Source organism: Phacochoerus africanus, chromosome 3 (genome assembly GCF_016906955.1).
Source record: "Phacochoerus africanus isolate WHEZ1 chromosome 3, ROS_Pafr_v1, whole genome shotgun sequence".
In the NCBI taxonomy this organism is placed as follows: domain Eukaryota; kingdom Metazoa; phylum Chordata; class Mammalia; order Artiodactyla; family Suidae; genus Phacochoerus; species Phacochoerus africanus.
Window position 1 is genome coordinate 32,211,294 of NC_062546.1, and position 17,971 is coordinate 32,229,264.

Consider the following 17,971-nt stretch of genomic DNA (forward strand, 5'->3'; position numbering starts at 1 on the left):
AACTAAAGCTACCTGAACACCTTACAGCAGGTGCCAGAGGGCCAGTGAGCACGTTATTGTGAGGGACACAGGAGTGGCCGAGGGTGGCCAGAGCAGAGGGTGCAAGCACATGCTTTGCATCAGGCAATTGGTGGTGTGCATTTGATTTCAGGTTCTTCTCTTCTTATGGGCTCTTTTATTTCTCTGAGAATAAAGTCCTGAGTCCTTTTTGGTCTCTTTGGACCTTTCACATTACATGCAAGCTTCCATTTTTTAGGGCCATTCATTCACTGTGCCCAGATCCTGCTCTTTTCTGCAGTGAGAACAAAGATGGTGATAGCAGCTAAGATACATTGTGGATCAGATGCCAGGGACTCACAGGTACACTCTACCTGCATTATAGTATATAATCCATCCAGGAGCACCACAAAAGGGGTACCATTTTTATTCCTACCTTTCAGGGAGGAAATCAAGTCTCAGGTTAAGTAACTTGCCCATGATTACAAGATTGGATGTTGGACCAGATCATCTGACTTTGGAGCCAGTACCTTAACCACAATATCATTCATTTTTGCTCAGTGAAAGTGTAGGGCTACATGGAATTTAAGGTACCATTTTAAAACTTCTGCATCATCCGTTTAACTCCTGTATTTCTGATCTAGTGTTTCTGCAGTGGTCCCTTCCCTGGCAGCCCAGACCAGGTCGGCTCACCTGCATCAGGTGCCTCTCTCACAGCCTTTGTCTGCCCCTCTGAGCAGAGGGCACAGCACAGAAGCAGGTGGCCTCCTTTGCCACCCTTGTTGTCTCTGCCAGAAGGGTGCCATGTGCTCAGTAGGGGCCACTGCGTGAGCCAGATGAATGAGTGAATGGATGACATTGTCAGATATGCGTAATTGTCATCATCTTTATTGAGGTATTATGTACACATGCTAAAATTGACCAATGTATCCAGTCCTGTGTTCACAACCACAGTCCAGGTAAAGAATGTCTCCATCACTGCAGAAGCTGCCTCGTGCTGCTTGCAGTTTCTTCCCTATGTTTATAGCCCTGATGATCACCATTCTTGGTAGTTTTGCCCCTTTTGGAATTTTGGATAGATTGGATTATATAGTATGTCATCTTTTGTGTCTTACTGAACATAAGACTTTTGAGAGATCTTTCTGTGCTGTTGCATGGGTCAGCAGTTCACGGTTTTCCAGACAGTCCAGAAATAAATATCAGCCCCACTGAGGTTGGGACTTGATGTGCTGAGTTAGCAGCAGCATCCGTGTGTGTGCTCGAGGCTCACAGGATCCCCAGGGCCCTTCAGCCTGTCTGAGGTCAGAGCGATTTCTTGGTAACGCTGAGATGCTGTTTACCTTTTCCACTTTGGTTTTCTCTTGGGGTTTCAGGAGCCTTCCAGATGCCACATGACGTGCAGTCTTGAAGCATATTGAATGCAGAAACAGATGCGAGAACCTCCTGTCTTCTGTTAGGCTGTCACCTTAAAGAAACTTGTGAAAGTGTTTATGCCAATATCCTCACTAAAGATTCTTATATTGGAAAATATAATCATTTATAACAGATATTAATTATATTAATGTAATGGATGGTTTATATTATTAGATGACTTAATGGATATTTAAATTTTTTGCATTTAACTTCTCATAAAACAAGTAGTAATAAATGTAAACCATATGAATAGAAGCTGTTTGAGCCCCTCAAGTTTTTAGTTGTAGAGAGGCCCTTAGTCCAAGAAGTTTGAGAATCTCTGGGCTGGGATTTATTTATTTATTTATTTTGGTCTTTTGTCTTTTTAGGGCTGCACCTGCAGCATATTGAGGTTCCCAGGCTAGGGGTCTAATTGGAGCTGTAGCCACCGGCCTATACCACAGCCACAGCAACGTGGGATCTGAGCCACATCTGGGATCTACACCACAGCTCAAGGCAACGCTGGATCCTTAACCCACTGAGCGAGACCAGGGGTCGAACCTGCAACCTTATGGTTCCTAATCAGATTTGTTTCCGCTGCACCATGGGACTCTGTGGGCATATTTTTTGAAAGAGGATCAGGAACAGGATGAGGAAGCTTGGAGCTAGTTGTGAGTTAGAAGGTCTTGAGACCTGGGGTGATGATTTGGCATGAATTGCTGGAGAAGGGGCCTCCAGTGGGGATGTGGGTGGAAGTATGAGAACAGGTAGTGACAGCCACAGTCCTGTGCTCTGCCCCCCGGCACCTGGTCAGTAAGGTTCTGTCCTACGAGCTTCCTGGGCTTCCTGCCAGAAGCTGGCTTGTAGGAGGTTATCAGAGGCCCAGAGGCAGCCACTCTTCTGGGGTGAAGTTGCAGCTTTGGTCTGACTTGAGGTTGGGCATTGTCTGAGACCTGATGGCTGTGTTGTGTTCTGACCCCAGGGCACACGTAGGAAATCAATGGGACTGTTTCTTTGGCTTTCAGGAAACAAATTTTATCCTTCCAGGAGAGTCCAAAGTACAAATTAAAAGGCAGAAGAGGTGGGAGGCTCCTCTTATCCTTAATGGAGTTCTTGTTGGAGATGATAGGTGTGAGTCTTGGTTAGTGGTTTTGACAATGCTGTCCATAAGCTGCATCAAAATTGCTCCTTCCTCTGACCTGCTCGTTGCTTTTCTCTTGCAGACGAAAGGGCCTGTGCTTCCGGCTAAGGAAGATACTCCTCTGTGTCCTGGGGTTGTATGTGGCCATTCCATTTCTTATCAAACTATGTCCTGCGATACAGGCCAAACTGATTTTCTTGAATTTTGGTAAGTGCTATATGTCCATTTTCCCTTTAATTTTATTAAGAGTTCATTTTATGTTGATTTTATGTTTTTATATTTTTACCACTCAGGTCAGGAAATAGGGCCTTTTTATTGTCCCTGTGCCCCTTCCCAGTTTGAAGTTGTTTGTGCTGAGGGCATTGCCCCTAGGATCCGCATTGCGTGTGCAGGTGACCACTGCAGGGCTGGGGGTATCTCTCCATCTGAGATGGGTAGGAATGTTGATAACAAGGAGAGTGAGTCTTCTGAAGCTGTCAGTTTGGAGATACTCCGAAACTTACGGAGTCTAGGAGGTTAACTGTCCTTGGGAGAGGTGATCACTGAAAAGGGTGGTGCTTTAAAAAAATTTCCCCCCCCCTTAAAAAAGCCCCACATGCTTTAGTTTTTGTGGAGTTGTATGCTGGCTTCGGAGGTGTTATATTCTCATTCCTTGGGTTGTGGCCCAAGTAGTATTTTTCATACTCTGTGTTTACTTCTGGGCAAGTGGGAGGAAAAAGATGTAGATGCATCAGGTTTATAAAGTGAAAGGTACATGGTTGCTGGAATAATCCTATTAAGGAGCGTCATTTTATGTCTATGAGATGTAGTGCATCTGGGTATGTGTGTTCGGGGTATTAAGTCTATCATTGACTTGATCATAGGAAAGTGGATGTTGCTTCTAGAAGCAAATTTCTGCTCTAATGAGGAACGGGAAGAGGAACAGAAATACTAAGGTTGATATTTGAGATATTTGATGCTTTGTAAATCTAAAGTTTTTTATTTGGGTGTCTTAATGCACCCTAAGAGGCATTTGATTTTTCTAACAAACATAGCTGAACTTATAGGAATTTATCATCTCTTAAGTTTTGGCTGCTTGTAGGAAGCACAGACATGGAACTGACAACATACTCAAATCAGGAAAGTTTTTTTTTCTGGCTTTAAATGTCCCTTTGTTCACAGTTCGTCTAGCACAGAAGAGAGTTTGGGTTACACATGAACACAAGCCGCCGGCTGCAGATTTCCCGATGGCAGACCCTAGAGTCAGCCCAGTGAGGCTTTGCCATGCGGCAGGCCTCCGGTGCCTCCAGGCACCTTGGGCCATGTCATGGCAGCAGGTGGCCTGTTGTCCTCTGGGCTGCAACACAGTGCGGTCCCAGCAGATATTTGAGTTGAATTGATTTTCTTTAGAATAATCATTTGGGTAACTTTAGACTCATATTATGCCCTGTCAATTGCCCAGGGAAAGGGCAGGATGTTCCTGGGTTCTCCTGATCAGGCCTCATGGCACCCTTCCCCGCCCAAGAGAGATGCCTGCTGAGTGGGAGTGCCACAGCTGTCTGTGCCCCTCCCCTGTGGAGGAGGTGGCATCTGCAGGCTGGTATGCAGAGACTGGCAGCTTCATCTCATGCTGCTAGGGGTTCCTTTGTGTTCAGGGCCACCTCAGTTCTTGACTCCTCAAGATGTGAATCATGAGCTGTGGGTTTCCATTTGAATGCTGAGGGAAGTGTAACAATCTTTTGGGTTCCCAAACATGATTAAGATATTCTTTTTTTTTTTTTTTTTGGTCTTTTTAGGGCCACACTTTCGGCATATAGAGGTTTCCACCCTAGGAGTCGAATCAGAGCTGTAGCTGCTGGCCTATACCACAGCCACAGCAACTAGGGACCCAAGCTGCATCTGTGACCTATACCACAGCTCATGGCAACACCAGATCCTTAACCCACTGAGCGAGGCCAGGGATCAAACCCGTGTCCTCATGGATGCTAGTCAGATTCGTTTCCACTGAGCCACAACGGGAACTCCTGATTCTTAAGTTCCTAGCAAATCTATCTGAAACTAAATTCATCAATCAGATAAACTTTAGATGAAGGATAGTTTCTATGGTTTAAGGCATTATTCTACTTTAGATATATTTTCATAAACAAAAAAATACACAATCTTTCTGAAAACAAAACATGAACTGAAAAGCTATGAATGATTTAAAGAAGAAAATGAAACTTAGAGAAAATTGGTGTTAACATTGTTGTTTATTTCCTGCTGGTCTTTTTTGTCTGTGTCTGTACATGTGAACATAAATCCATTTGCTTTTCAGTATTTAACTTTAAAGGTCAACTTCCATCACAGGGATGTTGGGGTGGCACCACACCCAGTCTCTGCCCTGGGATCTAGAACCAACCCCTGGGGGGAAGGAATGTTTTGGTTTAGAGTTTGGTGCAGAACTGCTCTTCTGCACACTGCCTTGGGCCTTTTTTGGAGATTAGCTTTAGTGTATGAATTACCTATTTGTTGTTAAGGCACAAGGCCAGCCAGCCCACTATAGCTTTCATGAGACATCAGTTCTTAAGCCTCTGCTTTTTCCGTCCCCTGAGCAGTCTCGTGGGCCCCTGGGAGCTGGGATTTGATAAAACCTGGACCTTCCTTTGTTGGTGTCCCACCTCTCTTCATCTATCAGGGTTGCTCGTTTTTGTTTGTTTGTTTGTTTGTTTGTTTGTTTGTTTGTTTTTTGGTCCATGCCCACTGTATGCGGAAGTTCCTGGGCCGAGGATCCAACCTGTGCCATGGCACTGACAACGCCAGATCTTTAATCTGCTGAGCCACCAGGGAACTTCATCAGGGTTTTCTTTACTCAGTGGCTGGGATGCCATATAGCCCCCATGTCTAAAGTTCTCAGGCAGGAGTTCCCATCATGCGGTGGAAGCAAATCCAGCTAGGAGCCATGAGGTTATGGATTTGATCCCTGGCCTTTCTCAGTGGGTTAAGGACCCAGCGTTACCATGAGCTGTGGTGTAGGTGGCAGATGCGGCTCGAATCTGGTGTGGCTGTGGCTGTGGCATAGGCCAGCAGCTGTAGCTCCAGTAAGACCCCTAGCCTGGGAACCTCCATATGCCACAGGTGTGGCTCTAAAAGGACAATAAATAAATAAAATTCTCAGGCAGTTAAATGTGTCCCACAGCCCAAGACTTCCAGCCTCTCCCTAAAAAGACAAGAAAGAACGAGAGGGAGGGAGGAAGAAATAAAAGAAAAGAAAAGAAAAAACAAAAGGAAGGAAGGAAGAAAGAAAGAGAGAGAAAGAAAGAGAGAAAAGAAAAGAAAGTTAGTTCTCAGGCAGTGGCTGTATCCTACAGCCCAGGAATTTTAGCCTCTCACCCCACCAGGATCTTTCAGGTTAGCTGAGGAAAGGGTGGCAGCCTCAGTTGTTTTCTGTTCATCTATGTATTTACTTATTGTTTACTGAGCACCGTCTGTGCAGGGTCACCACTCCCTGTATGACGTTTGTGGTGGCTGATAAATGACAGTATGGTCAAAGGGAGGATGATTCACAGCTGCGGGACCAGGAGAAACCAAAAGGCCTGGTCCCGGCAGCTGTCTGGGCCTGCGTGCTGGCTTCCTGGGCCATGCGCTCCAGCTCCAGCCTGGCCTGTAGTGATGGGGAGTGGGTCACTGTCCTGGCTCCTGACTCCTGCCCCTGCCACCCCCTCAGTGGGCTAGGTGTTAACTCTGTGGAGAAAGCAGGGACAGGGATGATGGTCTCCAGCCAGCATCCTGGAGTCATGGGGCCAAGGGCTATGACCATGAGAGGGTCAGCAGGAACAAGCTGTGTTCTGGCCTAGGCAGACCCCAGATCGTCCTTAGGCCAGTCTGGGTCTCCTGCACCCCTTGACCCCGTTCCTTGCCCTGTGGCATTTCTGCTTGCTCATATCAGTAGTGGCTAGGTGGCTTCTTTGGCTGCTGGGGCTGCCTCACCTGGGGCCAGAGGCCTCCCACTGGCTGGCAGGGAGGTGTGCAGTGCAGCCACTGCACCTGTTCCCACTGTTGTCTCGAAGCAGAAGCAAAAGTGAACTGGGAGATGGGTTTGAGGGGTGAGTCTGCCCTAAAGTTGAACTGGGCTTCTCAGTTCTGGATGTTCTGGGCTTGGAAGCTTTTAGGATTAACTGCTAATCCTGGGAAGATGCTTCTCATGGTGGGCATCCCCTGGAGCTTGGCGTGGCCCTTTCTCAGGGAGGCACAGACGCTGCAGCCTCACAGGAGCAGAGTTGATTGAATTTGGCTTAGGTGAACAGTGGGCCCCAGCTTTGAACACTCAGGGTTTAATGGAGGAAGTCATGTCCAGAGAGCCATTGGGTGATGAGCTGGCACTTGACACTGCAGCCTCAGCCTTCCCAGCGTGGCGCAGACACAGGGCTAGCAGGAGTAGGTGCCTGCGTCTGAAGGCAACACGTCCAGTGGAGCCCTTTCCAGGCCTGCTGGTCAGGAGTCCTCTCTGATAACATTGTCAAAGTAAGCCCTGAGCTCCATGGCAAAGCAGATACCACGGACAGGGCCTTAAAACCACTGAAGTATTCTCTCCCTGTTCTGGAGCTTCGAGGCCATGGTGTCACAGGCCCAGCTCCCTTGGAGATGGGACAGATCCCTCCTCACCTCTTCCAGCCATTGGTGCTGCAGGTGTCCTGTTCTTGTAGCTGCACCGGTGCAGTCCCTGCCCCATCCCATGGCTGCCATCTCCCTGTGCCTTCATGTTATCTTCCATGTGTCTGTCTATGTCCAAGCTCCCCCTTCTGATAAGGACACCAGTCCTGTTGATTTGGTCCACCAAATGGCCTTACTTTAAGCTTGATCATCTCTGTACAGACCCTGTTTCCAAGTGAGGACCTTCCGGTTGGGTTAGGACTTCAGTATATCTTCTGGGGGACACAGTTCGATCAGTAACGAGAACTTTCAGTGCCTGCCAGGATCAGAGCCAGTTTACCTTCCTCATTTCTGTCCCATTAGTCAAGAGTGTCCCATTAGTCTAGAGTCAGGCTGCCTGGGTCAGATCCCAGGATTGGCATATTTGAGCCATGCCTGAGCAAGCGCTGTGGTCAGCAGTGGTGCCTGCCTGTCCGGGGGGTGTGCGGATTGCAGGGGGTTGTGCCAGCAGACAGGGTGCCACCTCCTCTGAGTGCCACTTCTCTTTTGAGAGAAGATAATCATTAAAGTTTTAAAATGTAGCCTGCTTCCTGGGAGGTGATAGATTATGAGGCTTTAGGTTGGAAAGCAGGCTGGTGGGAGGCTTTTTCTCCCCGTGGGGTTTGAAGTGCTCGGAGAGTTCCTGGGGGAAGGCGTATGGGGTGGATATGTCATTTCTTTGGCAAACATTTACTGAGCCATGGGGACATTTGAGGAAGTGACAGCTGAAATATAGGTCTGTGGGGGCAGAGCATTCAGGTGGAGGAACAGCAGGTGCAAAGGCCCTGGGGCAGAAGGTGGGCTCAGGAGGGGACGGAGTAGGAGGTGAGTGAGTAGGACTCTGGTGCCACATGGCTGTCTAGGTTATGTAATGAAATTATTTTCTTCACCAAAGAAAGCCAAAGTTGCCTGACTTCCTTGTAGAAGGTGGGACTGGCTGGAAATTAGGGCTGCACGGCCCTTTGTTCACACCTTCTCTGGGAGTTGCCATTTTATAACGTAAGTGCGTGCCCGCTCAAGGTGTGGGGTTTTTTAAAAATCAGTTTTTCATTTTTCAACTAAATATAACTTCAAAAATTGTGTTCACCTCAAGCAGTAAAAGTGCAGTGGTATACAGGGGGAAATTATGCTGCAGTTGGTCCTGGTGTTGGCCTTGGTGCTGCTTGTTTGTGCAGGGACAACATGGGACTCTGTAGTAGGAGCCAGTGATCTTACCCCTGCTTCCCTCTCCCTCTCTCACCCACCTGTAATTCATGGGGGTCCCCCATGAAGGCCCAGGCTTCCCGTAGGTGGGGACATCACAGCTTATCAGCCATTGCCCTGTTGTTCCTGCAACTTCCCTCAACTCTGCTGGGTTCTGTGGATTCCTTCCCCACTTGCATCTGCTCCCCTTGGCCGCCTCTCTGTTAAGTGGCAACACTGGAAACTCAATGTCCCACTTCCCTGGATCACACCCATATTCAGGGGTCGTCAAGCCCGTGGCCCCAGGTACACACACACACACACACACACACACACACGCCATTTGTCACCTTTCCCACTGCCCCCAGCACCCTGGCTTCAGCCTTTCTCTTGGCTGGGACCTCGCTCTTGCCCCCACCTGCCTTAGGTTGGAGGCCTGGCACCCCTGGCAGTCTTGAGTTGGGAAGGCACTTGACACTATTGTGAGCTTCCTCTTGGCTGTGCGTGTGAGTGCCTCTGTGTCTGTCCACCCTACTAATCCTGGTTTCCATCTCTTCGTCATTTTGTTACAGTGCGGGTTCCCTATTTCATTGATTTGAAAAAACCGCAGGATCAAGGTTTGAATCACACCTGTAATTACTACCTCCATCCAGAGGAAGGCGTGACCATTGGAGTCTGGTGAGTGGCCTCAGGGCTACAGGCCCAGTCACTGGCTCTGCGGCCTCTGGGAAGTAGGAAGGCCTGAGCAGTGTGGCCAGTGTTGTCCTGAAAGCAGCCTCTAGAACTGTTGCTTATCTATTTTTATCTTTATCTGCTGTTTCCAAAAGGAAAGATCTTGACTAAATTCCATGATGATGGAGCATGAGACAGCAGTACCAGCTCTGCTCTGAGATTTTCAAACAGTGAAGGCTTTGTAAACCCAATTGTTTTTTTCAGAAAGCCTTATTTCCAGGGGGGTGAAAATCCAGAAACAGGAACTATAAGTACAGAATTGTGAGAATAGGCTTGAGATACACCTGTCCATCAAAGGGCTGGTTCAGGTGTTGAAAACAGTTGCCTTTCTTTCACATACAGAGCTCTCAGCTGTTGATAATGACAGTGTTTGCCCTTTTCTTCGTGTTTACTCTATTAGCCTTAAATTTAAGTTGGACCTAAGTTCTGTGACTTATTGGCATATGATTTGATTTTTTTTTTTTAGATTTTTTTATTATAGTTGATTTACAATGTTCTGTTATTTTCTGCTGTACAGCAAAGTGATCCAGTTTTATTTATATATATATATATATTTTTTTTTCTCATATTATCCTTCATCACGTTCCATCACAAGTGATTGGGTAGAGTTCCCTGTGCAGATTTGATGTTTTTTTTCTGTGGGCAAGTGGGTGTTTTCGAACGACAGAACCAGATGGACTGGCTTTCCTGTGGGTCTTCTCTTTCCAGCGCTGAATCTCTGCCTTTGTCTTCTAGAACCATTGTGGTCTGAGAAGCTTCTGAGTGAAGTGCTTTGAGATGCCCCCTGAGCGCGTGGCAGGGAGGTCCTGCTTCTTAAAGGCTGAGGCTGGGACTGTCTTCCATCATTTCTGGTTTGGTTTAATGGAACAGTTACTACCAGTGTGTACATGTGGGCTGCTATGTGGTCGGAAGCCTGGCGTGTTTTGCTCAGGGGAATTGGCAGCCCTTCTGTTGGTTAATGGGGCCTGTGCTTCAAAGAAATGGGCTCGGCTGGGTCTTTTTCCTCCAGCAGAGTGACTGTGTTGCAGGGCAGGTGTGTGTGGACAGTTACCCAGGAAGGTCGTGTTCGTGGTGACTACATTGAGTCCGCAGGAAGCGACAGCCACTGTGTGCTGGTGGGCAGCACAGGCCCTTGGGTGGCAGCAGCTCCGTTCACCAGCTGCCCTCACTGTCCTCTCGCCAGGTCCTTCCCCAGAAGAGGAGCCGGGAGGGGGAAGCCAGCAGCTCCTTCTCTGACTGGCATAGGGCATCCCACCCCCCACCCTCCACCTGGACCTTTGTCAGGAGCTTCGGGTAGGCTGGCTACCAGAAGTGTGTCAGCTCCTAGTACCTTCATGACAAACCTTTCTGTCTCATAGATCTGTAATTGTAGGAGAGTGATCATTGCAGGAGCAGAACCAACCCTAAATGTGACCCCTAAAACGGGTCAGAGATAATTAGAAAAGAGATGCCCACACTTAGGCCTAGAAGAGGGGAAATTGAGCATGTAATGTTTAAGATTTCTTGCAAATGAATTTGAATAAGTTTTGCAGAAAACCCTTTTATTAAATCAGACCCTCCCCAGTGACCGACAGTGATGTTAATGTGTCCTGAGATTAAGCAGAGCACCTCTCTAAAGAAGGGTTTGGCCACAAGGACCAAGTAAATGTCCATGTGCCTGGCCAGCATGGAAGGATCTGGGGGCTGTCGGCGTGGGCCTGTAATGTCCCTGCAGAAGTGGGTCTGCGCCAAGACAGCTTGTGGACAGGCTCTGCGGTAGAAATGGTACTTCAAAGGTGGCCAGGCTTCCAGGCTAACCTGGAAAGACCAGGGTTGCTGAATGAGCACATACAACAGCATGTCTTAAATGTCACGAGTTGTGTACAGCTTAAAAACACGGATGAGCTGAGGGGATATTCTGTGCTGGGCCCAACTGGCCAGGGTCTGATCTCACAGAGCTTCCTCTCACCCTGGCCCTGGTAACTGTGCTGGTGCAAGCTTCTGTGGCCCAGAGGGGGGCCCATCTGCGAGTCAGGAAATGTCTTATCTCAGCTGCCAGAAGCTGCCCTCAGCTCAGTGTCAGCCCACCTGTCTTGCTGCCTGCTCAGGTCTGACCCGAGCCACAGTCATGCCATCTGCAGGTGCCATCACCTGCCGCCCCTCTGCTTCTGCATCCAGGCACACCGTACCGGCTGTCTGGTGGAAGAATGCCCAAGGGAAGGACCAGATCTGGTATGAGGATGCCTTGGCTTCCAGCCGCCCTATTATCCTGTACCTGCACGGGAACGCAGGCACCAGGTGAGGAGAGGTGTGTCCACCCTTTGCAGGGCCAGTGCAGTTGGGAACAGGTGTCCCAAGAACACAGGGAGATGATAGGTTGCTCTGGGTTGGGGGACACTTCCACAAAGCTGTGTTTCCCCAGCCCAGAGCAAAGGGGGCTGTGTGCCTGGGAACTGCCAGATGAGCAGACGTGGGCAGCCGTGTCCAGAAACCCTGGTCTGAAACTTGCGCCTGGGGTGGGATGGAGGTGGTTGCATCTTGTCAAGAAGGCACCTCAGTGGGCAGGAGGCCTGGTCCTTCCAGGAGGCTCCTTTGGACCCTGCTCCCCAGTGGCTGCCATCCTGGTGTGGGGACACTTTCTTGCTGGTAGGCGCATCTGCTGGAGGGGGAGGCACACTTCCTGGGGAGGGACAAGGGTGACATTTAGGGTGGGGAGTGAAGGTTGTCACACAAAGAGATCCCAGCTGAAGGTGCAGGGAGAGGCTTGTCCTCAGGGGCTACCTGCTGTGCTCTCAGCCAGGGTGCTTCCAGCCATGAGCCAGCAGTGCCACGCTTCCCACTCGGCTGTGGAGGAAGCAGACAAAGCCCTTGCCCAGGTTTATCCCAGGTGCTTTTTAAGAGTGGGACATCCTTTAGACTAGCAGGGAGTGGAGCTCATCCTTGTTTAAAGATGGCTCCTTGCAGCCCGTGTTGTCAACCTTGTTGAGAAGAGTCTGCAGGAGAGCCAGTGGGATGAGAGGAAGCAGGATGTTTTCTGAACAAGCACTACCTCAACCCCTGGGAGGGTCCTTACTGCAGCTTCCTTAGGTCATGTGAGTCTGAGCCAGCAAGGAGCAACTGGAGGCCGGGGCATTTCACTGTCAGAACTGGCAAGGAGGATAAAGCAGGCCGCAGCGGTGTCTGGGCAGAGGGGCTGCACAGAGGACACAGCAGACATCCAGGAGGCAGGGCTCACGAGGACGTTCTGAACCCAGAGAGCAGAGCCCTGAGCTGCTGACTCAGCGCTCACTTGGCAGCCTGCCTTCCCTTGTCTGGGAAAAGCTGCAGTGGGTTTCTCTTCTGCTTTTCAAAGAACACGTGACAGCAGACAGCTCCTGCAGCCTCTTTCTATAAATGAGGGAAGTTTGGAGTTCATTGTGAGCAGTGCCAATCACATGGTAAAAAAGACAAAGTCTGCCTCTAACTTCTGGCTGGAAGGAATCTTGTGACTGAAAGTTTGCTGCCCAGACTGCAGGTCTCAGCAGCTACCCCCGCCAGGCAGGATGGCAACAGCCCTGGCTCCCCAAGACCTGGAACCCCAGGCCACCTCCCTCACTGTGTCCACTCTAAACTCTTTTCTTGCTCAAGATAGGGAATTGGGGAAATTTAGGAAAGAGCATGACAGACTTACAAGGAAAACTGAGACCATTTTGCAGTACTTCCTTCTGGCCTTGAGCCTCGGTCCTAAATGTTTGTTTCTGGGTGACACAGGCTTTTCTCCTTCATCTTGTGCTCGTCTGCCCCCAGGACACCTCCTCCTCCAACACACATACCCACAGCGGCTACGTGCTCATTTGTGAAAAATGGAAAGAGCTGGCCAGTTTGAGGGGGAGCCCGCCTGCTGACATACTTCCCTGTCCCGAGGCGGCCCTGTCCCTGCAGTGACTTTTGGTGACACTGGCCAGCGTCTGGGCAGGAAGTGGGAGGAGGAGGTGGACAGTCCTCAGACCAAGAGGTGCAGGTGTGGGGCCCTGCTCACCATGGTGCTGGAACATGCCTGCTAGTGAGGGGCTGTCCCATCACGGTGGTGCCTTGAAGCCCACGTGCCCCACGGGCAGGCGTGTGGGGGAGGACAGCTGCCAGGCAGCGGAGCCTCAGTCAGCAGCAGAGAACGTGCCAAGTAACCATGAGCTGAGGTGCTGGAATGGCATGGAGAATTGAGAGTCGGCTGTGGCTCCTTAGGTGATAGGGCTGTGGCGGGAGATGCCTGTGGCTGGTCTCCGTGGTATGTATACCAGTGAGGAAGTGCCTGGGCACTGGGGCCCTGAGGGCCTTTCATGTCTCCTGGAGTTTGTATGTGGGTGTACATTGCCTCGTCAAACCAGAAATGAGGTAATGATCAAGTATCCCCAGAGTGTTCAGTCTGTCCCTTGCTGGCCACCATACTGCGGAGGTGAGCTGGGGACCACCTTGGTGCCCCAAGGTGGAGGTCACCCATCCATCACCCTCCTGTGTGGATCTGGGACCAGGCGCTCAGGGGCCAGACGCTGCAGATCGATGCTGGACCTGTTTTGAGGAGACGCACTAACAGCCATTCTTGTTTCCTTCCCTGATGCTCTAGAGGAGGCGACCACCGGGTGGAGCTCTACAAGGTAGGTGAGGACCTACATTATGACGGACAGAGCCATACCTTTAGCTTATGATGGACAGATGGACAGATTGCTGCCCATGAGGGTGACGCACACACTCTGTGACACAGAGCATTGCTGGCCCCTGGCTGTTCTTTCCAGGAGGTGTGAAGAGAGTGGAGTCCCCTAACAATTTTGAGTTAATCATTGTTATCTTTTCAACACTGCCTTTATGGACGTCTCCCTGTGGAATGCTTTCCACTTTGCTGCCTTTGGGGATAGTTTCCCAGATCTTGCACTTTGCGCATTGTATGCTAGGAATTGACAGATTAAATGAAAGTTCTGGAATTGTTTATAAAGTCCTATCACTCCTGTACAAAGTGACTGGAGATCCCTGAGGGGCTAGAAGCTCAGACCCGCCGGCACTGAGGCTCTGGTGTCCACCAGGTGCAGGCCGACGTAGGAGGCCGTGGCAGGGGTCTGGGTGCTGCGGCCCATGCGCGGTTGTCAGCGACAGGCTTGTGGGTCTGCGTTTGGTAATGGGGAAGGGACAGGGCAGAGATGTGGAGATGGGTGTGCGTGCTGCCAAGCATCTGCCCAGGGTGTGGGCACTCTGGGCTGTTGGAGGGCTTGTCCCTGGGAATGAACTGGATTCAGGCAGGGTAGGAGGTGACTTGAAAAGCTGTCTTCCCCATTGCTGGTTTCTGCTCCCAGAAATGGTTCTCACCTGGAGCAGCTGTGGCCCCAGAGGGTGTGGGCCCTGGGGGGGGCTGCCTGGGTGAGTTCTCCTAAAGGAACAGGAGCACCCATGGGTGTCGGTGGTGGCCCGCAATGTCCTCTAGGTTCCTCCACAGCTAGGGAGGGCTTGGGTTTGGCTGTGAATAGTGAGTCATGAGAGCAGTCACCTAATCCTGAGAGTTTTTTAAAATGAGAAAAATTCAATGAAAGCTTAAAGTCTGAGCAGTGCAGGGTTGCAGTCAGGGCGCCCAGATGTGGTCTCCACACTGTGGGTTCCTCTTCCTGAGTCATGTTAGCCCGTGAGCCCTTTGACCCGGGGTAGGAGATCCCGTCAGGCTGGGGCAGCAAGGTGATGGCCTTTACTAAGTTCCCACATCCGAGGTTGGGGAAGTCTGAGCCACGTTGCCCAGATGTTTGTCTTTTACTTCCAGGTGCTGAGTTCCCTTGGCTACCATGTGGTCACCTTTGACTACAGAGGTGAGGGTCTTTTCTTGCCTCACGTCTTGCAGGTGGGTGTGGGGTGTGCAGGCGGCGCCCTGAGAGGCTCCAGCTGGGTGTTGAACGTTGAAGGGGTGGAGGGCCAGGGGCTTGGGAGGTGTGTCCTGTGAGCTGCCCTCTTTCAGCCACATTTGAAACATGGAAAACACTGTCTTTTCTGTATTGGATGCAGACTCTCTCCACAGCTGGATGTCAGGCAAGGTTTATGCTTAGCAGAGCTTGTCTTATTGAAGTTATGGAGACAGGAGAGAGAGACTGTTCTTGCCTCCAAGAAGCTCAGGAACCTGCAGTTTGATGTGTGAGGAAAATGCTTTGCATCGGCAGCAGGAAGCAGCTGTGTTAGAAGTGTTACCTCAGAGAGTCCTCAGCTGGAGAGGTCAAAGGGTGAAAGGCTTCTTGTCCAGCTCCCTCTGACCCGGGTGAGGGGGAGGGTTCACATCTGCAGACCCAGGAGCCAGTGTTGTCACCTGGATGTAGATGTTTCCAGAGTCTTCCTCTTGCTGCTGCAACAAATTAACACAAATGAAATGTCTTCAAACAGCACAGACTTCTTACTATCTTGACGTTCTAGGGGCCAGAAGCCACTGGGATAAGTCAAGGTGCGGGCAGGGCTGGGGGCCCTGGAGAGAGTCAGATCCCTTGCCTCTTCCAGCTTCTGGAGGCCACACTCCCTCCTCCTTGTGAGTCAGCATTGCTCTGACCTGACTTCTGTCCCCTCTGCTCACAGAAACCCCGTGATTACTTGGGGCCCACACTGATCAGGACACCCTCCCTCTCAGGGTTCGCTGATTCATAGCCTCTTTCCTTCCGCACCCCTCACTCCCCTTGACACATAAGGTAACAGGTACAGGTTTCAGGATTTAGGGAACCTAAATTGGACATCTTTGGGGGCTGTTTTCCTGCTGGCCATAGGGTTGAGGGATGGTTCTTTTGTGGAATTGAGTTCCATCAGAAGAAAGTGCTGGGTTGGAGAAACTCTGAAGCTCTTCCTTTCCTCTTGCTCCTGCTGCTGGAACCTCAGGGTGATGAAGGGGCAGATTCTTCCTTATTCACCTCCCTGTGCTTCAGACAGAAATACAGTCTCATCTAGCACTTCCTCCTTTCATTTCCTGTTGAGTCTCTGCCTTTCTAAGCTGTATAAGAGAAAGAAGTTCTGCCTGTGTCTCTGGCTCTGTGTCTCTTTGTCTCTGTTTCTCTGTCTCTATGTCCCTGGCTCTGTGTCTCTCTGTCTCCATCACTTCATATCCCTGTGTCCCCATTCCCAACCACTGCTCTCTGAGCTCACACTCTGGCCTTGCTGACTCCTTCCCTAATCTGAGTCTGGGATGCTCCAGGGAGGTGGCCAGTTGTGCCATTACCTCTGGGTTTTGCTTATGCAATAGGACTAGCATTTTCTGAGCCTTTTGGTGTTTGGGGGTGGTTGGATGCTGACTCACTGCCGAGCTGCTGGAAATGACAGTCGCACTTGACTTTTCTGGAACGTGGAGGGAAGGGCACAGGGGAAACTGAGGTTTAGGGGCAGAGACAGTGGCTTTCCCCCATTCTGCAAACAGCGTGCCAAGAACCCCTTCCTTTCTGGGTCAGAGTTGCCTTGAGCCCCGAGTCTGCCTGCCTGGGAGCCCTCCAGGCCTGTTCACAGCTGGGCCACAGCAGGCTGTGGGGTCAGGCCTGGACTCTCACTGGCTAAGCCTGTCTGCACCTTGTCCTGGTGCCAGGGCCATGGGTGTTGGTGCCAGTGGGGTCTGCATTTCTCACCACCTCCCATGCTCAGCCGCTCACCGAGACTCAGACGAGGGCACAAGGATGGGCATGTGACCGCTAAGGAGGTGGGATAAGCGGGAGCTGGCTTGGCAGAGACCTCGATGCCCAGATAGCCCAGTCTCAGGTTCAGGGGCTGTGTGTGACATCCTCCCCTCACTGCTGCTTTCCCAGGTTGGGGTGACTCCGTGGGAACGCCATCAGAGCGGGGCATGACGTATGATGCACTCCATGTCTTTGACTGGATCAAAGCGCGAAGTGGCGACAACCCTGTATATATTTGGGGCCATTCCCTTGGCACTGGGTGAGTTCCTAGCACGGCCTTTGCAGGATCAGGTTTTCCAGGGTGATGCTCCAGCCCAGGCCCTCCGAGGGGGCCCTGGTGGCCTTTGGACCCTGGGACACCATTAGCCCCATGGTGGGGGGGTAAGGGGAGAAGTGCCACAGAAACCATGAAGGGCTTGAGACACTTTAGCTCCTTGACCCAGGAAGTGACTCAGGCAGCAGCGGTGGTTGTGAAGGTGCCATCTTCTCCTCAGGGAGGATGCAGACTCACCTCTGCAAGGCTATGCCCCGAGGAGGTGGGTCCCAGCAGAGCAGGACAGGGTACTTGGCTTCCCTTGGTTTGGCTGAGGGAATGGGTGCTACCCAGCAGGTTCAGGAGCCGGGCTTTTTTTTTTTTTTTTCTTTTTTTCTTTTTGCTTTTTTAGGGCCGCACCCACAGCATATGGAAGTTCCCAGACTAGGGGTTGAATCAGAGCTGCAGCTGCTGGTCTACACTGTAGCCAAAGCAATGCAGGATCCAGGCTTCATCTGCGACCTATGGCAACTCCAGATCCTTAATCCACTGAGTGAGGCCAGGGATCGAACCCTCATCCTCATGGTTCCTAGTCGGGTTTGTTTCCGCTGCGCCACGATAGGAACTCCCAGGAGCTGGGTTTTGATTCTGTTTGCAATCAACTGGCCTCTTAACCATGCTTGCCATCATCACTGTAGAACTTGGGGAGGCCGCAGTGCTGGTTCCCTTCTCCATCTGCCAAGACAGCAAGCACCCCAGTGCTCCACTTGGGCCACCTGAATTGCCTCCTGTGGGTGTAAGGTCCAGTGTGTTTAAAAGGAGCCCAAGAACTTCAGCATATGCCCTATTCCTGCTGCCTTTCCTTTGGTCACGATGGCTGCAGGTGGGCAGTGCTCAGGCTGGGGCCTTGCAGCTCACTGACGCAGGGAGAGTGAGCCCAGGTGAGGAGCAGGCTATCCTGCCTGTTTGCACGAGGCCTGCCTGGTGTGGTCCTGGAACGTC

The 17,971-nt window shown here is 50.8% G+C and overlaps 1 protein-coding gene across 1 annotated transcript in view; it reads left to right on the plus strand.

The window, feature by feature from the left end:
* Nucleotides 1-17,971, plus strand: part of ABHD12 (abhydrolase domain containing 12, lysophospholipase) — a 58,199-nt gene that overhangs the window by 33,418 nt on the left and 6,810 nt on the right. The window contains exons 2-7 of the mRNA XM_047771562.1: nucleotides 2,613-2,737; nucleotides 8,932-9,037; nucleotides 11,249-11,368; nucleotides 13,671-13,701; nucleotides 14,847-14,892; nucleotides 16,846-16,975. Of these exons, the coding sequence (XP_047627518.1) occupies nucleotides 2,613-2,737; nucleotides 8,932-9,037; nucleotides 11,249-11,368; nucleotides 13,671-13,701; nucleotides 14,847-14,892; nucleotides 16,846-16,975 (558 nt within the window). The remainder of the gene's footprint in view (nucleotides 1-2,612; nucleotides 2,738-8,931; nucleotides 9,038-11,248; nucleotides 11,369-13,670; nucleotides 13,702-14,846; nucleotides 14,893-16,845; nucleotides 16,976-17,971) is intronic.